The sequence below is a fragment of the Miniopterus natalensis genome, chromosome 19 (genome assembly GCF_054644295.1).
Source record: "Miniopterus natalensis isolate mMinNat1 chromosome 19, mMinNat1.hap1, whole genome shotgun sequence".
NCBI classification, from domain to species: domain Eukaryota; kingdom Metazoa; phylum Chordata; class Mammalia; order Chiroptera; family Miniopteridae; genus Miniopterus; species Miniopterus natalensis.
The window spans coordinates 34,551,496-34,576,777 of record NC_142099.1 but is presented as its reverse complement, the minus strand read 5'-3'; the positions used below and the strand labels follow the sequence as shown (position 1 = coordinate 34,576,777).

Below are 25,282 nucleotides of genomic sequence, written 5' to 3'. Positions count from 1 at the left end.
GAGGTTGGAGGTGAGAAGTTGTCCCAGTGACAGTCAGGTGCAGCCCAGGTCCTGGAGCAGAGTCTGTCCCCACAGAATGTGAAGCTGGGTTTGGGCACTGTGGTTCATCAGCGATTTTATAGGAATAGAAACCAGGAAGTAGAAAAGCTGTGTTTGCCAATCAGCATTCTCCTTACCCCCAGTCTCACCCTCAGATGCTGAGAAAGTAAATGTTTTTCATAGAATTGTTCAGATATGTGCGTATTGGTCAGAAATGCCCCTGAAAATGTAAGGTGTCTTTATCCTATAGGTAAGGTCCTTTCAGAGAAACTTTCTTACTTGTTTTGACTTTGCAGAAAACATTGATTGAGTTCTGGAACTGCTAAAATCACTTGCTGTTCTCTTTCACAGGGAAATCCCCTTTACCACTTGGGATAAATGCTTTGTTCTGCAATTCCTAATATTGTGACACCATGCCAACACTGCATGGATGCTGCTCTGTGGAAATCCACCCAGATCACATGAGGAGACAAACCCAAATTTGTTAGAAATGATGGTGGGAGTAGGATTATATTAGACAGCATTATGTGTGGTCCAGGGACTCAGGAGGATGCAAATTCTCCTGCACCCAAGTGATTCCTGCCCACAAGATGTTCTAGACAGATACATGCAGAATGGAAGAAGTAATAAAAATAATCTGTGATGTCAGCTTTGAGGCATTAGCTCCAAACCACTTTTCAGTGGTGTGCAGGACCTTAACACACACATGAGAGGTAAGACATGTCTTCTAATACTTCAAAGTTTAAGAATAAATTTAGGAAGAGAGCCCTCACATCAGGTGGAAATAGAATTCACCCTAGTGGTTAAAAGAAGTAACAAACTAAAGATAATTAGCCACCCACCAGCCACTGGGAAGCTGTTAGGGACCCCAGTGCTGAAGAAGGAAGGAGAGAAAGGATTAGAAAGCCCAGTGAGGGGGGGATCCAAGGTCAAGGTGGAGTAGGTGGAAGTCACACTTACCTCCTCCCAGCCACACTGGAATTACAACTAAATGTAGAACAATCAACCTAAATAATCAACTGAAGACTAGCTGAACAGAAGTCATATAACCAAGGATTTAGAGAATAAGCCACATGGAGACTGATAGGAAGGGCAGAAATGGGAAAAGAGCTGGACCCATTCCACCAGTGGTGGCTGAGATTCTGGAGGGATAGCTCAGCTGCAAAGGTTCCACTTGAGGAGTGTGGGGTCTGAGCCCCACACTGAGCTTCCCAGCCCAAAGTACTAGAGCAGGCAAGAGGTGCCCACATAATATCTGGCTGTGAAAATCAGTGGGGATTCTGTCAGCCAGGCAGAGATGAGACTCTTAGAAACACAGGTGCCCTTAAGGGGCCAACATACAAAATCTCCTGCACAGCCACTCACTGTGGGTACTGGCAAAAGGAACGGAGAGTGAACTAGAGTTGGATGAGGAAACACGGGGGTTTGTGGCTCTAGGGAGAGAGCTGAAGAGCCTGCCACCAAGATCCCTGTACTAATTCCCTCTCCCACACCACTGATGCCATGTTTTTGGGGTGAAGCACTCTCCTCCTTATGTCATCAGCCTGGGAGAATACAATAGCCCCACACTCTGGACTCCCTGTCACCCCACCTTGCAGAGCTAACACCCAGCTGAGGAGTTAGCTACCTGAGGGGATGTCAATGACTGAGTTGGGTGGCTTTGGAGTGGGGACCATTCCCTCAACCTTCTTGTGAACCTGATTGGCACCTCCCAATCACAGGAGACTTGCAAGCTGCACCTTCTGGGCTCCTGGAGTCCCCACCTTCTCAACTACTTTGGTCCTACCCTACCAAGCCCAAGTTCCCCAGGAGGTCTGTGCAGAATCTGGATAAACTGAGTTGAGTGGCTCTGGGGTAGAGGTCATTCCTCCCAACTTCCTCCAAGCCTGACCAATATATTTCCCTCATGGGAGAGCCACTAGCTTCACCCACCCAACTCCTGGCAGCCTTGCCCTGCTGAGCTCTGGCTCCTGGCAGAATCTAGGACAGACTGAGTTGTGTGGCTCTAGGATGGGGGCCATTTTTTTCTTGCATGCCTGACTGGCACAAAGTTTCCCCTTCACACTGCCAAATCTTGGTTTGGGCCTGATAAACTCTGCTGGCCACACCCCAATGACTCTCTGAGACCCTGCCTCACCACAAAGGTCTGCAGACACCCATCAAGTGGCAGATAGACTTGGTATACACTGGGACTTTTGCTGAGTGGTCTGAGACCCAGCACTGGCAATGACATTAAACCTGTATCAATCTGGTGAACATCATTCGCTCCTACCTAGTGACTAATGAGAATCTACCTCATGCAACTAGAGTACCAGCAGAGGCTGTTTGAGTGACTGAGCCTAGTAGTCAGTTGGCAGGCAGAGGCAAGCAGAGGCAGATCTTGAGGTGCCTTGGCCTTTTTCTGACCTGCCCCGGGGCTTGGTGTTGGTGGAAGCTGGCCTTGGTATGAAGCTTGGTCCTTCGCATGCACACCCAGGCTCAGCAAAGGCAGCCACAAATTGTGGATCACTTTGTGGCTCCAGACATATTGCCCAGGGCTAGTCACAGGGAGCATCTGACATTGACCTGCATCAGAGTCTGTTTCAAGAGGCCCCAGAACAAAAGCACCCAGTGGCCAACTTCAGACAACATAAGAGCAGGAACCAATTAGCTTCACAAGCTGCATGTCCAAAGGGAGATCTCAGTAGGCATCAGACCCTACTGAGGAAAATTATGCTTTTTGTGGTCAGCACCTGCACAGCAGCTTGTTCACTGTGGTCTGGGTAGATCATCAGAGTCAGACAGCCTGAGGGCTGAATCCATGTACAAATGGGCCAATAAAAAAAAAGACTTGATTACAACAGAAGGACTCAGACAACACACATGAGGGACATTCCTGGAGAACCTAATTCAGGTTATCAAGGAGACTGTACCACCGGGTACTACAGGACACCCACTACATAAGGCCATCCTACCAAGATTGGGAAATATAGCAGATCTACCTAATACATAGAAACAAAAACAGAGAGGAAGCCAAAATGAGGAGACAAACAAACATGCCCCAAATGAAATAACAGGAGAAATCTACAAAGAGATAAATGAAATAGATGCAAGCACTTTAACAGTTATAAAGTACAAAAAATGATTATAAGGATGCTCAAGGAACTTAGTGAGAACATCAAAGAACTTAGAACTTCACAGCATGAGAAACGACATAGAAACAGTTAAAAAAACCCAGTAAGAAATGAAAATGCAATGTCTAAAATGAACAATATACTAGAAGGCATAATCTGTAAGTTGAATGAAGTAGAGGTTTGAATCAATGATTTGGAATAAAAGGTAGAAGAAAACACCAAATAAAGCACAAAAATAAAATAAAAATTAAATGAGGATAGTTTAAGGGACCTTTGGAACAACATGAAGCATAACAATGTCTACATCGCAGGGGTACCAGAAGAAATGAGAATGTGAGGGAAGCAAGGGTAAAGGATCATTATTTACAGCTGCACAGTATTCCATAGTGTAAATGTCCGAGAAGATGCTTGATATATTTCAATATTCTTGAACTTGTAGAGACTTGTTTTGTGTCCTAACGTGTGGTCTGTCTTTGAGAGTGTCCCATGTGCACTTGAAGAGATTGTATATTTTGCAGCTTTGGGGTAAAATGTTCTGTAAATGTCAATTAAATCCATCTGATCTAGTGTGTCATTTAGAGTCACTGTTTCCTTGTTGATTTTTTGTCTGGAAGATCTATCCAATGAAGTAAGTGAGGTGTTAAAATCCACGACTGTAACTGCATCATTCTCTCCCTTAAAGTCCTCCAGAAGCTTAAAAAAATATATATTTAGGTGCTCCTATATTGGGTGCATATATGTTTATCAGGGTTATATCCTCTTGTTGGATTGACCCTTTACTATTACGTAGTGATCTTTGTTGTCTCATGTTACCATTTTCATTTTGAAGTCTATTTTTTCAGATATGACTATTACTATCTTAGCTTTTTTTGTTTTTGTTTCCATTTGGATGGAAAAAATTTTTTCATCGTTTTACTCTCATCTTGTGTGAGTTGTTCTGAGGTGGGTCTCTTGTAGACAGCATATATAGGGTATTGTTTTCTTATCCATTCAGCTACCCTATGTCTTTAGATTCAGGCATTTAATCCATTTACATTTAAGGTTATTATGGATAGGTACTTATTTATTGCCATTTTAATTCTTTATGCCTATGCTTCTTTCTCTCTCTCTCTTACTTCTTATTACACTAGTCCCTTTAACATTTCTTGCAATGCAGGTTTGGTGGTGATAAACTCCTTTAGCCTTTTTTTTTTTTGGTTTAGAAAGCTCTTTCATCATCTGTTTTGAATGACAGCCTTGCTGCATAGACTAGTCTTGGTGTCAGATCCTTCCTTTGCATTACTTTGAATACTTCATGCCATTCCCTTCTGGCCTGTAGAGTTTTTGATGAGAAATCAGCTGACAGCCTTATGGGAGCCCCTTTGTAGGCAACAGATTGCTTTTCTCTAGCTGCCTTTAGTACTCTCTCTTTGTCTTGAATTCTTGGCATTTTAATTATGATGTGTCTGGGCGTGGGCCTCTTTGAGTTCTTCTTGCTTGGGACTCTCTGTGCCTCCTGAACTTGCATGACTTTTTCCTTCACCAGATTAGGGGAGTTTTCTGCTATTATTTCTTCAAACAGGTCCTCTACCCCTTCCTCGCTTCCTTCACTTTCTGGGGCTTCTATGAATATTGTTACATTTCATGTTATCCCACAGCTCCCTTAAGCTATCCTCCTTTTTTAAAATTGTTTTTTTTCTTTTTGGTTCTCTGATTGAGTGATTTTCCCCCCCACCTCTGTCTTCTAATTCACTGATCTAATCCTCAGCTTGCACTAATCTGATGCTTATTCCTTCCAATATATTCTTTATTTCTGCTATGTCATTCCTAGTTTCCATATCTTTTATCATGCTGTTGAGCATCCTTACAACCAGTATTCTGAACTCTATATCTGATAGATTGCTTATCTCCATTTCATTTATCTCTTCTGGAGAATTCTCTTAATCTTTTGTTTGGAGCTTGTTTTTTGTCTACCCATTTTGGCTGCTTGTTTGTGTTTGTTTCTATATATTAGGTAGATCTGCTAGGACTCCCAGTCTTTTTGGATGGTACCTGGCACAGGTCAATGTCAGACAGTGTTTGTGACTGGCCTTGAGATGTTTGAAGCTTTCTGCACTCCACAGCCAATGGCTCCCTCTCCTGGGCTGGGTGCATTTGGAAAGGACCAAGATACACACCAAGGTCTGCTTTTCTCAGCCTTGGGTCCAGAAGCAGATCAGGTAAAGACTCATAGTATCCAGAGATCTGCTTGGCCTGCGGGCTGATTATTATACTCAGTCACGTAACAGGCCTTAGGCTGTAGATCACAGCGAGGTGTAAACTCCACAGTGTTGGTGAGAGGTTTTTAATGGGTGGGGCAATTGCTTCCCCCTCAGGCAAAAGCTGCCTGGATGGTAAAGGTCTGCCTGAGAAAGATGCACTCTCCTATATGGGGAATGCCTCAGCACAGGAATCCAGATGGGTGCCCTCCGAGCTCTGTCTCCAGAGCCTGCAACTGTGGATTTTCACACTGCTCTAATCCACTCTGCCCTCCCTCTGCTGGAGCCCAAGGTGAGTGGCTGCACACAAAAATTTGTGTTTTGGCCCTTTAAGAGCATGCCTGCATTTACAGCCATCTCTCCCTGACAGACAGGAACCCTACTACTTTTCACAGGCAGATGTTATATGGATACCTTTCTCAGTTCTGGTGCTCTGGGCTGGACAGTCCAGCTTGGGTTTTAGGCCCCAGAATTTTCAGTGGAAGCCCCACACAGCTGAGATATCCCTCAGAACTTCAGCTGCTGTCTGTGGGAGCCCAGCCAGCCTTCTTGACCCTCCCCACTTCCTACTAGTCTCCTTATGATCTCCACTTTTCCTTCTTGGTTATAAGGGTTCTCTCCACCTAGTCTTCCGTTAATTATTCAGTGTGGTGTTTCTATATTTTAGTTGTAATTCCAATTTTTTCCAGGGTGAATGTCATTGTAACTTCCACTTAATCTGTACCATCTTGGAATCTTCCATTCCTTATTTTTTAATCCTCGGGCAAGGATATGCTTTTATGATTTTAGATTGAGAGAGAGGGAGGAAAAGAAGAAGAGAAACATTAATGTAAGAGAGAAACACCAATCAGCTGCCTCCTGCACATGCCCTGACCAGGTCTTATACCTGAAACAAAGGTATATGCCTTGACTGGGAATCAAACCCACAATCCTTTGGTGTATGGGACAATGCTCCAACCAACTGAGCCACTCAACCAGGGCTCTAATTCTATTTTGTTTGTCAGTTAATTTTGTTCCTTTGATTCCACATATAATGAGGTCATACGGTATTTGCCATTTTCTGACTGGTTATTTCACTTAGCATAATCTCCAGGTCCATCCATGCTGTCCCAAAAGATAAGTTTTTTTTTGTTTTGTTTTGTTGTTGTTTTTTTTTACCGCTGAGTAGCATTTCATTATGTAAATGTACTACAGCTTTTCTACCCACTCATCTACTAATGAGCACTTAGACGGTTTCCAGAACTTGGCCATTGTAAATAACTCTGCAGTGAATATAGAGGTGCATATATCCTTTCATATTAGTTTTTCCAGTTTCTTAGGATATATTCCTATGTGGGGAGCCGCTGTGGCCCCAGGCACAGAGGAGCTGCCTGGGTGAGCTGCAGATGTGCTTCCCTGCTCCCAGGGAGATGTGGGTGAGCTGCTGTGGCCCCAGGCACAGAGGAGCTGCCTGGGTGAGCTGCAGATGTGCTTCCCTGCTCCCAGGGAGATGTGGGTGAGCTGCTGTGGCCCCAGGCACAGAGGAGCTGCCTGGGTGAGCTGCAGATGTGCTCTCCTGCTCCCTGACCCAGTCCTTGAGGCACCAAAGCAATACTAATTTAGCTTGCGGCTATAAATTCTAGAGAGGCTAATTAGGAAGCTGGCCCTGGCCTGAAGGGTTAAGGGATAGTTAAGCCACATACCAAGCCAAGGATTCAATCCTCCCCAAAAGTTCCCATTAGAAGCTGAGATAAAGATAGTTACCAAGGTCTGAGCTCCTGCAGGAGGCAGGGTGTTTACTCTGAAAGAGCATTCGTAGGACCTTGGAGGAATTACTTTGTATCGGGCAAGGGGAAGGAATGCCGGGCGGGGTGCTATTCAGCACAATCAACAGTGCCTGTGTATATTGAGCTGCGAAAATAAACTCGGGGCTGCGGCAGTTACGAGCTGCAGTCCTCCCGATCCCATCTTTTTTGTGTCTGTCTTTTCTCCATCCTCACCCTTCCTCAGGACCATTCGACTCTGCCGGCGGGCTCCGGCATTCCTAGTAGTGAGATCACTGGGTCAAAAGGCAGTTCATTTTTAATGTTTTTGTGGAAACCCAGTGGTGTTTTCAACAGTGGCTGCACCAGTCTGAGTTCCCACCAGCAGTGCATGAAGTTCCTTTTTTCAATATCTTCGTCAGCACTTGGGTTTTGATTTACTGATGTAGCAGGTCTGGTAGATGTGATATCTCATTGTGTTTTTAATTTGCATGTTTAATTATGTTAAACTTTTAAAATATGTCTATTAGCTGTCTGTTCTCTTTGGAGAAGTGTCTATTCAGATTCTTTGCCCATTTTTTAATTTTTAATTTTTAAAAAAATTTTCCTGTTGTTGAGCTGTATAAGTTCTTTATATATTTTGGAGATTAACCCCTTATCAGATATATCATTGGAAATATGTTTTCCCACTCAGTGGATTCCCTTTTAATTTTGTTGATAGTTTCTTTTGTTGTGTAGAAGCTTTTTAATTTTGATGTAGTCTTTTTTTTAAATTTTATTTTTGTTTAGAATATTACAGATGTCCCTTTTCTTCCCAATGACCAGTTCCACCCCATCCCATCTCTCTCCCCAGTCCCTCTCCCCACCATTGTCCATGTCCTTGGGTTGTGCATATCTGCATATAAATTCTTTAGTTACTCTCTCCCCCTCCACCCACCCACCCTCCTCCATCTCTCTGACGTTCATCAGTCTCCTCTATGCTTCCATGTCATTGAATCTATTCTGTTCATCAGGTTATTAAGTTCTTTAGATTCCACGTATAAGCGAGATCATGTGATGTTTGTCTTTTGCTGCCTGGCATTTACACCATGGAATACTATGCAGCTGTAAAGAAGAATCTCGTACCCTTTGGGACAGTATAGATGGACCTAGAGAAAATTATGCTAAGAGATGTAGTCTTATTTGTTTACTTTTTCTTTGTTTCCCTTGTCTGAGGAGATATATCAACAAAAATATTGCTCTGAGAGAGATTTGAGATTTTACTGTCTATGTGTTCTAGTATTTTTAAGGTTTCATGACTTGCATTTAAGTATTTTAACTATTTTGAGTTTATTCTTGCGTATAGTGTAAGCTGGTGGTCTAGTTTCATTTGTTTGCCTGGACCTGTCCAAATTTTCACAACACCATTTATTGAAGATACTGTTTTTACTCTATCGTATGCTCTTGCTTCTTTTGTCAAATATTTATTAACCATAATGGTGTAGGTTTATTTCTGGGCTCTCTCTTCTATCCCACTAATCTACATCCCTGTTCTTGTGCCAGTACCAAGCTGTTATAATTAGAGACCTTGTAGTATAGTTTTATATCAGTTAGTGTGATACCTCCAACTTTGCCCTTTTGTCTCAAGGCTGCTGAAGCTATTCAGGGTCTTGGTTGGTTGCATATAAGTTTTTGGAGTATTTTTTCTAGATTTGTGAAATATGCCATTGATATTTTAAAAGGGATTGCATTGAACGTATACACTTTTTGGGTAGTATGGACATTTTAATGATGTTAAGTCTCCCAGTGCATGAACATGGCATATGCTTCCACTTAATTGTATCTTCCTCAATTTCTTTTTTCAATATCCTACAGTTTTTTGAGTACAGGTTTTTTCCCTCCTTGGTTAAATTTATTCTTAGCAATTTTTGTTTTTGCAATAGTAAATGGGATTGTTTTTTAAAAAATTTTATTTTGTTAATCTTCAAGTGAGGATTTTTAAAATTGATTTTTAGAGAGTGGAAGGGAAGGATGGAGGTGAGGAGAGAGAGGGAGGGAGAGAAACAGGGAGAGAGAGAGAGAAAGAAGATCATTGATGTGAGAGAGACACATTGATTGGTTGCCTCTCACATGTGCCCAACTGGGCCAGGTATCAAACCTGAAACCCAGGTACATGCCCCTGACTGGGAATTGAGCCTGGAACCTTTCTGTATGTGGGCTGACTCTCTAACCCTGAGAAACACCAGCCAGGAAGGGATTTTCTTATTTTTTTTCTGTTTGTTGTTGGTGTACAGAAATGCTACCAATATCTGAACATTTATTTTCTATACTGCTACTTTGCAAAATTACTTTATTAGATCTAGTAGTTTTTGGTGGAGCCTTTAGAGTTTCCTATATACAATATCATGTCATCTGCAAATAATGATAGTTTTACTTCCTCCTTTTCAATTGGATGGTTTTTTTTTCTGATCGCTGTGGCTGGGACTTCCAGTACTATGTTGAATTAAGAGTGGCGAAGTGGACAACCCTGTCTTTTTTTTTTTATATATATCTTTATTGATTTCAGAGAGAGGAAAGGAGAGGGAGAGAGAGAGATAGAAACATCAGTGATGAGAGTCATTGATCAAGTTTACAACCCGGGCATGTGCCCCAACCAGGAATCGAACCCCGATCACCTGGATCCTAGGTCGACGCTCAACCCCTGAGCCACTCCTGGCTGGGCTTGTTCTTGATCTTAAGGGAAACACTTTTAGTTTTTGCCCATTGAGTATGATGTTGCTTGTGGGTTTTTCATATATGGTCTTTATTATATAGAGATATGTTCCTTCTATTTCCACTTTGCTGAGATTTTTTTTATCATAAATTGGTGCCGTATTTTATAAAATAATTTTTCTTCATATATTGATATGATCATGAGATTTTTATCTTTCATTTTGTTTATGTGGTGTATCACATTAATTGATTTGCAAATATTGTACCAACCTTGCATCCCTGGAATAAACCCCACTTGATCATGTTGTATGATCTTCTTAATGTGTTGCTGGAGCTGGTTTGCTAATATTTTGTTGAGGACTTTAGCCTTTATGTTCATGAGGGATATGGGCCTAAAATTTTTCTTTTTTTGTAGTGTCTTTATCTGGTTTTGGAATTAGGTTAATGCTGGCCTCATAAAATTAGCTTGGGAGTCATTCCTGCTCTTGAATATTTTGGAATAGTTTGAGGAGGGTCGGTGTTATTTTTTTCTTTGAATGTTTGGTAAAATTTGCCTGTGAGGCCATCCAGTCCAGTATTCTTGTTTGCTGGGAGTTTTTGATTACTGCTTCAATTTCTTGAGCTATAATTGGTCTATTCAGCTTTTCTGATTCTTCCTGTTTAAGTTTTGGAAGATGCATGTTTCTAGGAATTATTCCATTTTGTACAAGTTGTCCAATTTGTTGGCATATAGTTGTTCATAGTGTTTTCTTACAAGCCTTTGTTTTTCTGTGGTGTCAGTTGTTACTTCTCCTCTTTCATTTCTGATTTTATTTATTTGGGTCCTCTCTTTTTTTTCTTTATGAGTCTCATTAAAGGTTTGTCAATCTTTTTTATATTTTAAAGAACCAGTTCTTGGTTTCATTGATCTTTTGTATTGTTTTTATAGTCTCTGTCATTTATTTCCACTTTGATTTTGATATTTTTTCCTTCCTTCTACCTACTCTGGACTTTGCTGCTTTTTTTGTTTTTGTTATTTTAGGTGTAGGGTTAGATTGTTTGAGATTTTTCTTTCTTCTTGAGATAAGCTGGTAATGCTATGAACTTCCCTCTTGGGACTGGTTTTGCTGTGTCTTATAGATTTTCCGTGTTGTGTGTTCACTTTCATTTTTTTCCAAGTAACTTTTTTTTTTTTTTTTAATATGTCTTTATTGATTTCAGAGAGAGGAAGAGAGATAGAAACATCAGTGATGATAGAGTGATTGATTGGCTGCCTCATGCATGCCCCCCACTGGGGACCGAGCCCTCAACCTGGGCATGTGCCTTGACTGAGAATGGAATTGTGATCTTCTGGATCAACTGCTGAGCCACACTGGCCAGGCTCCGGGTAACATTTGATTTCTTCTTTGATCTCATTGTTAACCCACTCATTATTTAATATCATGCTATTTAACCTCTGTGTGTTTGAATTTTTGTTTTTTTTAATTTTAGTTGATTTCTAGTTTCATGCTATTATCATCAGAGAAGATGCTTGATATGATTTCAATTTTCTTGAACTTATTAAGATCTATTTTGTGTCCTAACATGTGACCTATCTTTAAGAATGTTCCATGTGCACTGAGAAGAATGTATATTCTGCTGCTTTGGGATAAACTGTTATGTAAATATCAATTAAATACATCCAATACAGTGTGTCATTTAAATTTGCTGTTGCCTTGTCAATTTATTGTCTGGAAGATCTATCCATTGATGTGAGTGGGTGTTAAAATCTCTTTACTATGACTGTATTTCTGTCAATCTGTCCCTTATGGCAACCAAGATTTTCTTTGTATATTTAGGTGCTCTTATGCTGGGTGCATAAATGCTTACAAAGGTTATATCCTCTTGTTGGATTGATTCCCTTAGTGTTTGTCTATTCTTATGGCCTTTGTTTTGAAGTCTTTTTATCTGATATAAGTATTACTACCCCAGCTTTATTTTTTTCCATTTCCATTGATGGAATATTTCCCTCCCCTCCCTTCACTTTCTATCTGTGTGTCTCTTTTTTTCTGAGGTAAGTCTCCTGTAGACAGCATTTTTTAATTAAACTTTAAAAATATTGACATAATTGTAGGTGTCCTCCTTTTTCCCACCCTTAGTTCACCTCTACTCAACCTTGCCTCGCCCTGCCTTGGCTTTCACCAAACTATTGCCGTGTCTATGGGGTATGCATATATGTTCTTTAGCTAGTCCCTTCACCTTTTTTATCCAGCCCCCCCCCACCCCTGACCCCTTGTGCACCAGCCAGTATGTCCATGTGTTCATGCTTCTAGTTCCATTTTGTTCATCAGTTTATTTTGTTTATTAGAGTCCACATATTAGTGAGATCATGTAGTATTTACTTTCCCTGACTTGCTTATTTCACTAAGCACAATACTCTTCACATTCATCCACGCTGTTGCAAAGGGTAAAGTTTCTTCTTTTCTACAGCTGTGTAGTATCCCATTGTGTAAATGTACCATGGCTCTTTTTGTTCTAGAAAGAAAACTATTTATTTATTTTTAAATTTATCTTTTTTGTTGAAAGTATTGCAGGTGTTATGCATATATGCATATAAGTTCTTTGGTTAATTTCTTCCTGCCACCCACCTCCCAACCTTCTCTCTAAATTTGTCAGTCTATTTCATGCTTCTATGTCTCTGGATCTATTTTGTTCATCAGTTTATTTTGTTCATTAGATGCCACATATGAGTGAGATCTTGTGATATTTGTCTTTCTCTGCCTGGCTTATTTCACTTAGCATAATACTCTCCAGGTCCCTTCATGTTGTCTCAAAGGGTAAGAGATCCTTTTTTTTACAGTCTACATTCCCACCAGCCATGTACTACGGTTCCCTTTTCTCCACTTCTTGCCTACACCTGTTGTTTGTTGGTTTGCTGATGGGAGCCATTCTGGCAGGTGTGAAGTGATACCTCATTGTGATTTTAATTTGCATCTCTCTAATGATTAGTGACTTTGAGCATTTTTTCATATGTCTGTTGGCCATCTGTATGTCCTCTTTGGAGAAGTGTCTATTTAGGTCCTTTGCCCATTTTTAAATTGGTTTGTCTTCCTTTTGTTAAGTTGTATGAGTTCTTTATATATTTCAGAAATTAACGCTTTATTAGATGTATCATTGGTGAATACATTCTCCCTTTCAGTGGGTTCTCTTTTCATTTTGTTGATGGTTTCTTTTGCTATGCAGAAGCTTTTTAGTTTGGGCCCTCTAATGCACACCCAGTAAGTGCAGACACAAACAGTGAATATTATGGTAGCTCCAGACAGGTAGCCCAAGGCTGATTACATACTATGTCTGACATCAACCTGTACCTGAACCCCACCCAACTGGACTCAGAAACAACACAACCAGTGGTAGGCTTCAGACCACACTAGAGCTTGACCCAACTAGCCATACAGGCAGTACACCAAAGGGGGATCATGCCAGGCACCAGGCCTTGCTGGGACAACTTTGTCTTGGGGGAGTGGGTGTAACTCCTGCACAGTGACTCATACATGGTGATCAAATTTATCCTTATAGTCACCCAGCCTGAAAGGTTAACCCCACCCAACAGCATTCAAAACTCATCCACAACAGGAGGGTGCACATAATACATAAGAATTATTCCTGGAGTACGGAGCTCAGGTGATCTGGAACACTGTGCCACTAAGCCCAACAAGACACCTACATCATAAAGCCACCATAACAAGTTTGGGAGTCATAGCAGATGGATATGCCTAATATACAGAGACATAATGGGGAGACAAAGAAATGTGCCCCAAATGAAAGAACAAGAGAAATCACCAGAAAAAGAATGAAATGAAATGGAAGCTACCAAAAACCAGATGCAGAGTTTAAAACAATGATTATAAGATTGCTCAAGGACCTTAGGGGAAGAATGTATGATCTCAGTGAAAACTTAAAGAGATAGTAAGCATTAAAAAGGACAGAGAGCCCGAGCTGGTTTTGCTCAGTGATTAGAGTGTCGGCTTGTGGACTGAAGGATCTCAGGTTCAATTCCTGTTCAAGGGCATGTACCTCAGTTGCAGGCTTGATCCCTGGTCTTAGTTGGGGCTCATGTGGGAGGAAATCAATTAATATGTCTCTCTCACAAACTGATGTTTCTCTTTTCTGTCTTGCCTCCTCCCTTCCACTCTCTAAAAAAATCAATGGAAAAAATATCCTCAAGTGAGGATTAACAAAAAGCAAAACAAAACAACAAGGACCATAGAAATTATAAAAAAGAGCCAGTCAGAAAAGAAGACTATAATATGTGAAATGAAGAATACACAAGAAGGAATGAGCAGGTTAGATGAAGCAGAGGATTGAACTAGTGATTTAGAGGACAAGATAACAGTAAGCAGAGCATCAAAAAGAAAAGAGAATTTTGAAAAATGAGGAAACTCTAAGGTTCCGCTGGGACAACATCTAGTGTAACAACATCCGCATTGTAGGGGCACCAGAAAGAGAAGATTGTGAGTAAGGGATAGAGAACCTGTTTAAAGAAGTAATGGCTGAACTTCTCTCGTCTTGTGAAGAAAATGTCACACAAGTTTAGAAAGTGCTGTGAGCTTGAGGTGGGGAAGGATGGTCCCTTTTCCAAAGCTACACAGTTCAATCACTGTCTAAGTCTGTGACAAGAGCTTCTCCAGTGAAAGAGCACCCCAAAGGTCCCTGCTGGGTGCAGCGAGCAGACCCCTCTGCAGCACCCAAGCATGGCATAGTGGTGTTGCCAGTAGTTGGAAAACCAGGCAGTGCACTCCCTGGGCTGGTGCTGGAACAATAGGAGTGCTCGACTCTGGGAAGGTGGTGTCTGGGTCTCTAGCAGACTCCTTTCTCTATTGGGAAGACTGAATCCCCACTGATTTTCACCACCAGATGCTATGCAGGCTCCTTTTCCCATCTCTGTTGCTCTGGGTTGTGGCTCCCTGCATGGGGTTGAGACCTTCACATTGCTGGGGGATAGGAATTTTGTAGCCAAAATATCCACCTGGCTTCTCAGTACTGCACATGGGTGCAGGGGCCAGCCCTTTCAGGGTCTCTGCCCTTCTTACCAGTCTCTATGTGGCTGCTTCTATAAATCCTTGGTTATAACATTTCAGTTCAGCTAGTCTTCAGTTGGTTGTTCAGTTTGATTGCTCTATAATTTAACTGTGAATCTGGTTTGGTTTGGGACTGGGATCAGGTGAGTGTAGCTTCCACCTACTCTGCAGCCACCTTGGAATACCAGCCCTTGAAAATTCTAACATGCAGATAAACTAAACAGAACTATTCAAGTTTTTAAAGGGAGGTTGGAAATTTGAAGAAAGTGAGATTTATCATGATTCATATAACCATTTTTTCTTTTTACTTCCATCCTCACAACTCCTGTCCTATCCAGTCCTTCACCCAAGATTTGGGCAATTTTTGTATCTTCATTTAATCACTTAACCGTTTATTTACAGCAACAGTAATTTTTCCATATTATTTCAAACTGTTTTGGGGCAACATTAGTCCCAAATCTGAGGCTAGGTAAGGGTTATCTCCCAGATCCCAGACTAGAGTGAGGGGCAGAAGCTATTTTTTCTAAATCTCTTACTATAGTTGAGTGTGGGAAGATGGAAGCATTTATGTTGGCAGAATTGGAGAAACCAGAGTAAAGAGACATGATCCTGGAATCCTGGCAGCTTTCCAGTAGATTGAGAAGAATAAAGAGACAGACAGACATAAGAACATTTCTGTAATTACAAGCTCTGATCTGTGCTGGTAGAAAAAGTTTATGAGGACAGTGAGTCTACAAAGAGTGGAGGTGGGGGCTGACCTAATACTGCCTTTGCTCACACAGAGTCTGTACAGTCTAGGAAGACTCCCCTGAGAAAGTGATCTTTGAGTTGAGCTATGAGCAGGAGGGGGTGAGGAGTGGAGAGGGCCAAGAGCTCTCCAAACCGAGGGAACTATGCAGAGACCTTGGGCAGGAAGAAGCTTTGCATATTAGAGGAACTGAAAGCATATCCACTATGCTAATGAGATCTAGTGAGACTAGAATGAGAGATGATATTAGAAGGCAGACCAAAGTCAGACTGCATAATCTTGTAGGCCGTGCCAATGATTGTGATCTTTACCCTAAGAAAGCTATTTCAGGAAATTGGGCAAAAGTTTAGGGTGGTGGTGGAGATGGAAATGTAGACAAGGGCACACATTCAAGAGCTATTTCAAAAGAGTAAAATTGTGAAGAGTTGCTGATGGATTGAATAAAAGGAGTGAGGGAGAGGGAGGTGCCAGGGTGCTGCCCAGGTCTGATCACCAAGGCCAGGACCTTTCCTCACCATGATCCGAGGTTCTGATCATTATGTGTCTTTGCTCTTATTTTCAGTGTGAGCAATGGGGAGCTGGCTGTCTAGGTGTGCACTGGAATCTTGTCTCTGTTCTTTAACATAAAGGCTCATATTTGGAGAGTGAATGAGTGGAGTTTCAGAGGAGAAAGTGAGCAGACAGAAAGGCCAACCAGGCAAGAAGAGTGAAAGGTGGGCCTGGAGCATTGGGTAGGTGTGTGTGTGTGGGGGGGGGAGGCGAGAGCAGGAACTAGGACGGAAAGAAGGGCTGGGGAACACTGAGATGAAAGGATCGTGGGATATGAAAGCCCTAAAAAACCTGAGCCACTTAAATGTAAATCATGGAACCATAAAAATCCTAGAAGGAAACATAGGCAGTAAAACCTCATACAGCTCTAGGAGCAATATTTTTGCCCATATGTTTCCCAAGACAAGGGAAATAAATGAAAAAAATAAAAAAATGGGACTACATCAAACTAAAAAGCTTCTGCACAGCAAAATAAACCATCAACAAAATGAAAAGGGAACCCACTGTATGGGAGAACATATTCATCTGATGAGGGTTAATCTCCAAAATATATAAAGAAGTTATACAACTCAACACTAGGAAGACAAACAATCCAATTAAAAAAATGAGGAGAGTACCTAAGTAAACACCTCTTCAAGGAAGACATACAGATGGCCAATAGACATATGAAAAAATGCTCAACATGACTAATCAGCAGAGAGAGGCAAATTATTTCAAACTGTTTTGGGGCAACATTAGTCCCAAATTAGAGGCTAGGTAAGGGTTATCTCCCAGATCCCAGACTGCCAGAATGGCTGCCATCAACAAATCAACAAAAAAACAAGTGCTGGCGAGGGTGTGGAGAAAAGGGAGCCCTAGTACACTGTTGGTAGGAATGCAGGCTGGTGTGCCACTGTGGAAAACAGTATGGGGTTTTCTCCAAACATTAGAAATGGAACTGCCATTTGATCCAGTGATTCCACTTCTGGGACTACATCCTGAGTATTCAAAAATATTAATACAAAAGGATATATGCACCTTGTGTTCACAGCAGCATTATTTACAAGAGCCAAGATCTGGAAACAGCCGAAGAGCCCATCAGATGACAGATAACAAAGCTCTGGGACATTTATACAATGGAATACTATGTGGCCATTAAAAAGAAAGAAATCTTACCTTTTGAGATAGCATGGAGGGACCTGGGGATTATTATGCTAAATCAAATAAGCCAGTCAGAGAAAGACAAATACCATATGATCTCATCTAATGAAAATAAACTGACTAACAAAATACAAACAGAAGCATGGATACATGACACAGTCTCACCACTGTCAGAGAGGTTCGGGGAGAAAGGTACTGGACGAAAGAAGGTGAAGGGATTAGCCAAAGAACATCTGTGTATAACCCGTGGACACAGACAACACTGTGGCGGTGGCCAGAAGGAAGGGGGACAGGGCTGGGTGGTGAAGGGCAAATGGGGGCGAATGGGGACATCTGTAATAGTGTCAACAATAAAAATAAAGAAAAATAAAATAAAAATTGCACACTAAAGAATCTGAGCCAGCCCAGTCCTATACTCTCAATGTACAACTGCGAAAATTAGTTTCACTATTTGCATTTTATTATAAATGTGATACTTGCACTTGCAGAAATTTTGCAAGGCATAAAAAGTGCAGAGCACAAAAAAATCACCCCAAGTCTTTCCTCCTAGAAGCACCCACTGCTAAGTCACAGTCTTTCCTCCTTTTTTTTTCCTTTGCATTTTTAACACGGTTGGAGTTATACCATAGATCCAACTTTATGTCTTGTTTTTAAAACTTTATAGATTTAGACAAGCTGGTTGTGAAAAATACTGGAGTGGTGGTTTCAGGACTCCTTGGGCCCCGACCATGGCCCCTGGCAGCTCAAGCAGCTAATGGTGAGGCAGAGCATCTGGCAGGTGAGAAGGGGATGCCTGGGACGCCCTGGGAGGAAACCTGGGCCGGGGAGGAGTCTGTTCTGCTCGCGCTCGGGGACCGCGAGCGGGTCAAAGGTGCGGCATCCAGGGCCCTGCGCGTGGCGGCGGGGGGCTGGGCTGGGCGGGGCGGGGCGGGGCTGGGCGGGGAGGGGCTGGGCGGGGCTGGGCGGGGCTGGGCGGGGAGGGGCTGGGAGGGGCTGGGAGGGCAGGGGGGAGGGGGGAGAAGTCCGAGCCAGAGTTGGGAGCCTGCGACATGGAGTGCTGGCCGGTGCTGCTGCTCTGGGGGCTCCCCCAGATTTGGGGACGTTCTGCGGGTGAGTGGAGCGAGGGCGCCTGTGCGTGCGTCTGGGGGACAGCGGGAGGGAGCCCGACTGGGCAGGGGGGCGATGCTCGATGGGGGCGGGTGGACAGGCTCCTGCATTTCGGAAACGCAGCCTCGGCTCCCGGCTCCGCGGAGTGCGGGGGGGCACCTGGCTGGAGACGTCCCCCTCCGCCCAAGCCCATCGGTTTTGTCTTCTCCCCTGCCCCGCAGCCCCGGGCCCCTCCGGCCCCCCGCCGCGCCCCTCCGGCCTCCCGGCACCGGGCGCGCAGAGCAGCCCCCGCCTCCGCTGCCTCCAGACCTCGGCCTTCGCCAACCGCAGCTGGGCGCGCACGGACGGCTCGGCGTGGCTGGGGGCGCTGCAGACCCACGCGTGGAGCAACGACTCCCGCGCCATCCGCTTCCTGCAGCCCTGGGCCCGGGGCCCGTTCAGCGACCAGCGGTGGGAGACGCTGCAGCGCGTGTTCAGGTTGTATCGGCGCAGCTTCGCCAAGACCGTCCAGGAATTCGTCCAGATGCTGCACATAGACTGTGAGCCGAGGGCGGGGGCGGGCAGCGACCCAAGGGGAGACGGCGGAGGCAGAAGCCCAGTTGGGAAACTCTGGCCTCATGTGATGGGATTTTTCTCATTTCCACTTCTGCCAAAAGGGGCCCAGCCTCTGACTCCTCAAAATATCCCCTATTCGTCCTGCTCTGGGTCAGCCACTCTTGTTTCCCTGAACTTTGGGTGGTATGACCCTCACACCAATTTCTTCCAATCTGTTAAACCCTTCTTTGACGTCCATCCATTCCTCTCCTTAGATCCCTTTGAGATCCAGGTGTCTGCGGGATGTGAGGTGCACCCTGGAAGCCCTTCAGAAAGCTTCTTCCACGTAGCATTTCAAGGAAGAGATGCCTTGAGTTTCCAAAGAAATTCTTGGGTGCCAGCCCCAGATGCCCCACATTGGATGGAGACGGTCAGCAAAGTGCTCAACAGGGACCAAGGGACCAGGGAAACAATACAGTGGCTCTTCAATGACACTTGCCCCCAACTTCTCATAGGCCTCCTTGAGGCAGGGCAATCAGAACTGGAGAAGCAAGGTCAGCCTGGGGCTCCATCTGGGTTTTTCCATTCCAGGGCTTACATTCCTTTGAGCCTTGGAAGAGAAAGGCTCAGGAGGGGCTGGCTAAGGCATGAGAGCGTTTATTTATTCCACAGGTATTAATTGAGCATCCTTTGGGTTCCACGAATTCAGTTAAATAAACACTGGGGTCAAACAGGATCTTTGCTTGAGGGGGGAATGAGAAGACATTAACAACGAAAGCAGTGCTTGAACGTGTTACGTGTGTTACAGTTGAACACAGGGCGGTGTAGTATAGACAGGGATGTTGATAGACCAGGGAAGGCTCTCCTGGAGAAGCTAACACAAATGGATTGCAATTCCGAGAGCCTTCATTTCCAGAGGTGCGACTGTGGGAGGCATGAGCCTGCTCTGAGGCCCAGAACCTTTAGTGCAGTCCTCACTTTAAGGTGCCCCATTCCCTTGTTGGATACAGTGAAGCCGGAGGCCTGGCTGTCCAGTGGCCCCCCTCCTGGTCCTGGCCTTCTGTTCCTGATATGCCATGTCTCGGGATTCTACCCAAAGCCTGTGTGGGTGATGTGGATGCGAGGTGAGCAGGAGCAGCCAGGTACTTCGAAAGGTGACGTCCTGCCCAATGCTGATGGGACGTGGTATCTCCGAGTAACCCTGGATGTGGCTGCTGGGGAGGCAGCTGGCCTGACTTGCCGAGTGAGGCACAGCAGTCTAGGAGGCCAGGACATCGTCCTCTACTGGGGTGAGAAAGAACTGGGGCCCAGCTGGGAATGGGAGGAAATGGTTCTGAAGCATGGAGGGAGGGGGACCAGGGAAGGGGTGAGAGTGGACAAGTGCAGGATAGACGAGTTCCTGAGATGAGGCCCTGACTAGGATGGAAAGGAGGGGATTCTGGCTACAGGAAAGAGGGGACTAAAGTTCTCAACTCAAAAAGCATTGAGCCAGGGTGTTCCATATGCAAGAAAAATGAGACTAAAATACTCACAGTTTCAGAAGTAGGTGGCAAATGAAGAATCCCAGAAGATTTGTTCCTCAGGAGAGGAGCTGGGAACATTTGAAGGCAGGATAACAGACAGCTATGCTTAACCAACTGCCTCCTGTTTGTGGGCCGAGCACTGCACACAGCATGTCATCCAGTCAGCTCTCCTTTGAAGGAAGTATTATTCTCACTTTATAGATAAAAAAATTGAGGCTAAGCTCGGTCAAGTTAACTGCCCACAGTCTCATTGTTAAACAGAGGATGAGCTGGATTTAGACTCAGGTCTGCCTACCTGAAGAATCATTCCCTTCCCTGTATGCTGTGCTACCACAAGCTGAAGGGAACTGAATTACGTATGTGCAGACCCTGAGAACAGCTGGGCCATCAAAACTTCAGGGGAATACAAGTGGCCACTTTAAATGGAAGAGGAAATAGCACCTGGCATCCTCACATGTGCTTAGACCAGTGACTTGAATAGGGAGGAATCCTGGGCTGAGACACCTCTCGTGTTCCTGACGCAGGGAGCCACGGGCGTGCGGGCTGGATCATCAGGGTGGTGCTGGTGTCGCTGACGTTCCTCCTTCTGGTAGGCGGAGGCTTAACCTTCTGGTTTAAGAAGTACAGGTAAGTCGTCTTTTTCCACCTCTTCCTTTCCTCAACCTTTCTCCCCATTTACTGTCCCTTCCATTCCCTCTTCCACTTTTCTTAATGGTCTCTCTCTGTTCTCTCACAGCTCTTATCAGAACATCATCTGACTGTCCTCACCAAACCTGTCTGGAACTGAGGCTCTCAAGTCCTTGGGAATTGAGGATGAAAGAGAGGCACCTCGAACAAGCAGGGAGCAATCATAAGACAGCTCTCATCACACCCCTTTAATACGTTAAGAGAATTTAAGTACACTACCTGTTTATAAGCCCACGTGGTTCTTAAAAACAGAAGTGCAAATTCAGATACCTACCAGGAACAGGCAGATAAGGGCCGGGTATAAAGGCATCTGTGGTCATTGTTTGAATGCTGGAATCTACAGTGAACTGGAAAATACTTGTTCTGGCCAAAGGAAGCAGGTCCAGCTGCTTGTCATATATAAAGTAAGACCCTGGGTTGGCTGTAACCTACATTTTTCAAGAAAAATGGAAGTCTGTCCTAACTGGTTTGGCTCAGTGGTTGGAGTGTTGCCCATGGACTGAAGGGTCTCAGGTTCAATTTTGGTCAAGGGCATGTACCTCAGTTGCAGGCTCGATCCCCAGCCCTGGTTGAGGGTGTATGGGAGGCAACCAGTTGGTGTGCCTGTGTCACATTGATGTTTCCCTCTCTCTCTCTCTCTCTCTCTCTCTCTCTCTCTCTCTCTCTCTCTCTCTCTCTCCCTCCCTCCCTCCCTCCCTCCCTCCCTTCCATTCTCTCTGAAAAGCAATGGAAAAAAATATCCTCAAGTGAGGATAAAAAAAGAAAAGTAGAAGTGTGGATTTTTATGTGAACATACCTGATGTTAAAATGTTGACTCAAACGTCTACAAAGTTTGGAGTGCGGCACCCCAAATATACCTCTGCTAGTTAACAACAGCCTGGGGCTTTCAGTTTGTGTCTGTTATACAAAGTTTGTCGTGAATGTCATGTTGGCAGTTTTAGGACATAGTTTCTATTGTGAACTTGGATTATAAAGAGGGATATTTTGTCTTTAAAAGAAAGTGAGGTCATAAGAAACAGAGGTGTCTCAAGCTTTTACTTGATGTAACTCTGGGTAGGGATATTTCTTTCAAATGGGCAGTCATTTTATTCAGACTGGAAGAAGACAGTCATGGAGATAGATATCCTCCAAACAGGTTCCCTTATAGCTATAAAATAAGATAATACACAGAAAGGGCTGAACGCGCCTGGGCAAGCATGAGGTGTAGTGATGCCTGTCCAGCTGTCTGCTCTATTCTTAGAGGAGGGAGCAGGAAGCTTAGAGGAACAACACACCTTTCTGATGCCAAGAAATGAAAAGATCAAGTTAAAATCTATTGGCTATCAGGGAAGGAATCTCTTGGCACTCCAGGGCCTTGAACATCCAGAACAAGAGTGACTAAACTTTTGAAGAGTCTTTGCTAGAGGAAATTGAGATTTGGCATCTTCTATGCTGGACTTGCAGGTCGAACCTAGAATGTGGGTGAAGATCCTGCCAGCTTCTAAATCAATGGTTCCCAAGTTGTTGTTTCCTGACCAGCGGCCTTAGCATCACCTGGAAACTTGGAAATTATTTTGGGCCCCACCCCAGAACTAATAAATGAGAAATCTTGGGAGTGGGGTCCAGTCATCTGTGTTTTAACAATCCCTCAGGTATTCTGATATTCAGCTAAAGTTGGAGAACCACTGTTCTTAGGCATGTGTAATGCTGTGCAACAAATTTTTCAGAATGCTTAGTGAAAATATTGGCTTGGGGTTAGTCAAAGAAGGTCATGGAAGAAGGGGAATTTGAAGCAGAACTTAGAAAGGCTGTTAGGTGAACCAGCAAGTGCATTGGATCAGGTGACTGGAGTTCTAGGCTTTGACTCAGCTTCCTCCTGTGCCAAATGAGGATGATAATGTCTGTCCTGCTTACACCACTGATCAAATGTTTATGTGCCCCCAAATTCATATGTTAGAAATCCATATAAGCAAGATGATGGTATTAGGAGGTGGGGCCTTTGGGAGGCAATTAAGTTGCGAGGTCTGAGCTCTCAAATGGAATTAGCGCTGTTAGAGAAGAGGCCCCTTAACCCCTTCACCACGTGAAGATGGCAGAAGATGCTGTCTAGGAAGCAAGAAGTGGGCCTTCACCAAACATTGAATCTTCTGGCCCCTTGATACTGGACTTCCCAGCCTCCAATCGGTGGAAAATAAATTTCTATTGCTTATAAGCTACCCAGTCTGTGGTATTTTGTTAAAGCAGCCCAAATAGACAAAGACAGATTTTTCTTCACAGACTTGTTGTGGGAAACAAATGTGTAAAATGTGTGGCAATCTATAGTGTCTTCAAACATGTGTTACCTGCTACTGTTTTTGGTACCACACTGCCCTTAGGAGATGCTCTTCAGCTTAGCTTTCTCAAGCAGTGTCAAGTTTGTGAACTTACCCCATTGCCCTTTTACATACTTAGGCCCTTCTGAAATCTTTCTGGAAATGCTTCAGCATGAATTTATGGTAGCTCTGGTTCATTTTTAAGCAATTTTGATTTATTTTGAAAATGAAGTTATATCTCTCCAGGAAATTCTGTCTTCTTTTTTAAAATACTCAGTTCTTATCATCTCAGAAAATCTAGAAAATTCATTTTAAAATATGTTAATATTCTGTGTATGAATATTGTGTTCATTATTGAGTGCTGTGCTGATAGTCACTTTATTTCCATTCAGCTCTAAATTTACCTTTCGTTATATACTCAGTGATAATGGATGGAATTCCTCATTATTTCTCCTTTAAAGTGAGCACAATGTAAAGCTTTTACAGTAGGGGGCCTTGGAGAGACACTGCAGGAAGAGGGGCTCTCCTGCATTTACCAGCTACTGCTTGGTAGGTCAGCAGAGTGGGTGTGAAGGCGTACTGCATGCGGAATGCTGTCCCAGCCATGTGCCCAGAGCTCATGGGCACTCGGTGACCTTGCCGCCTCAGCCTGGCAATGACCTTTTCATAGTCCTCTTGTTATGGGAAGTGGCACTCCAAAGGCTTCCTGATCCTCCTGGTGCCCATCTCCTCTATAGACCCTCACCTGGCCTGTGCCTAGTCCACCTGCTGACCCGAGGTTTCCACTGAGCCTCACTCTCTGTGCAGGCCTCTGCCTGAGGCCTAGAGGGTAGCTCCAGCTTGTCCAGTAACTGCAGACCAGCTCTGGCCCAGACAAACCAGAGATTTTCTCTGCTACCCAAGGAGCTAAACTACACCTTCCTCAGTGAGGTTTGCATTCCAGTCAGGGAAGTTTCTTCTTCCTTGGATAGTCCCCTTCAGCCCTAGAGTTCCATGTAGGGCTTTCTCGTATCTAATAATAATTTTCCTATTATAGTTTATAATTCAGCTTCTCTGTTTAGCTTACTGTGTGGTTTCTATTTCCTGATTGGACTCAAATGGATACATGTACATAGGAATTGGAACTTTTCAGACCTTACTTGAATTTGCTTTTGCTTTTCAGTTTATGGCATGGAGTTGACCCACTCTGCTGTGTAGTGTAGCTCTTCCTCCAAGAGCTTAGATTTGATGATGTTCTTTGCCAAAACCATTCTCACTTTTAATTCTCACTTTCTCCTTTTAGTCACTGCGGTCTCTGTTGTTTAGGATGTAAATGAGAGGAGTGCTGTTAATAGTTAAGCCGGGACCAGTGTGAACTGGGACCGGCTCAGACAAGCTTTCTGTTGGTTATTTTCTGTTTGTGCTGTGCAATGGCTCAGCCCTGGCTCTTCTGGACTTCCTTCTGGGCCAGACCTCTACTCTCAGGCCACACATATTTTCTCATTCTCACATCCCACTCCCAGATTCTCTTGTCCCTTTGAGCTTTCTTTATCGTCTGTGTTCATGATCCTCTCTTATTTCCAACTTGGTTCCCGCTCTGAGATCTGGCAATGGGAAAGCTCTGCTCTTTTCAACTTATTTTATTTAACTCTGTCTGAGTCTTGGCAAGACTTGTAGCTTTCTTGATCTTACTGAGCCAGCATTTTCTTGAGCTCTTACTGAGCTTCCACATTTTTGTCTCCCTGCATTTCACCCTGCAGATAACATTTTTCCTTTTTTTTTTTTTTTTTAGTAAAAATTTAGAGTTATCCAGTAGTGAAACTTTCATCTTTCCTCCTTTCCTGACTCAAAGGGTGATTTTCTGCT

General features: G+C 43.7%; 1 protein-coding gene across 1 annotated transcript; it reads left to right on the top strand.

The window, feature by feature from the left end:
• Positions 1–18,484: 18,484 nt before the first annotated feature.
• On the top strand, positions 18,485–21,767 carry CD1D (CD1d molecule). The gene is made up of 5 exons (XM_016218691.2): positions 18,485–18,941; positions 19,212–19,490; positions 19,947–20,225; positions 20,984–21,086; positions 21,196–21,767. Exons 1-5 carry the CDS (start codon positions 18,485–18,487, stop codon positions 21,215–21,217), a joined length of 1,140 nt encoding a protein of 379 aa, XP_016074177.2. The 3' UTR covers positions 21,218–21,767.
• Positions 21,768–25,282: the final 3,515 nt, after the last annotated feature.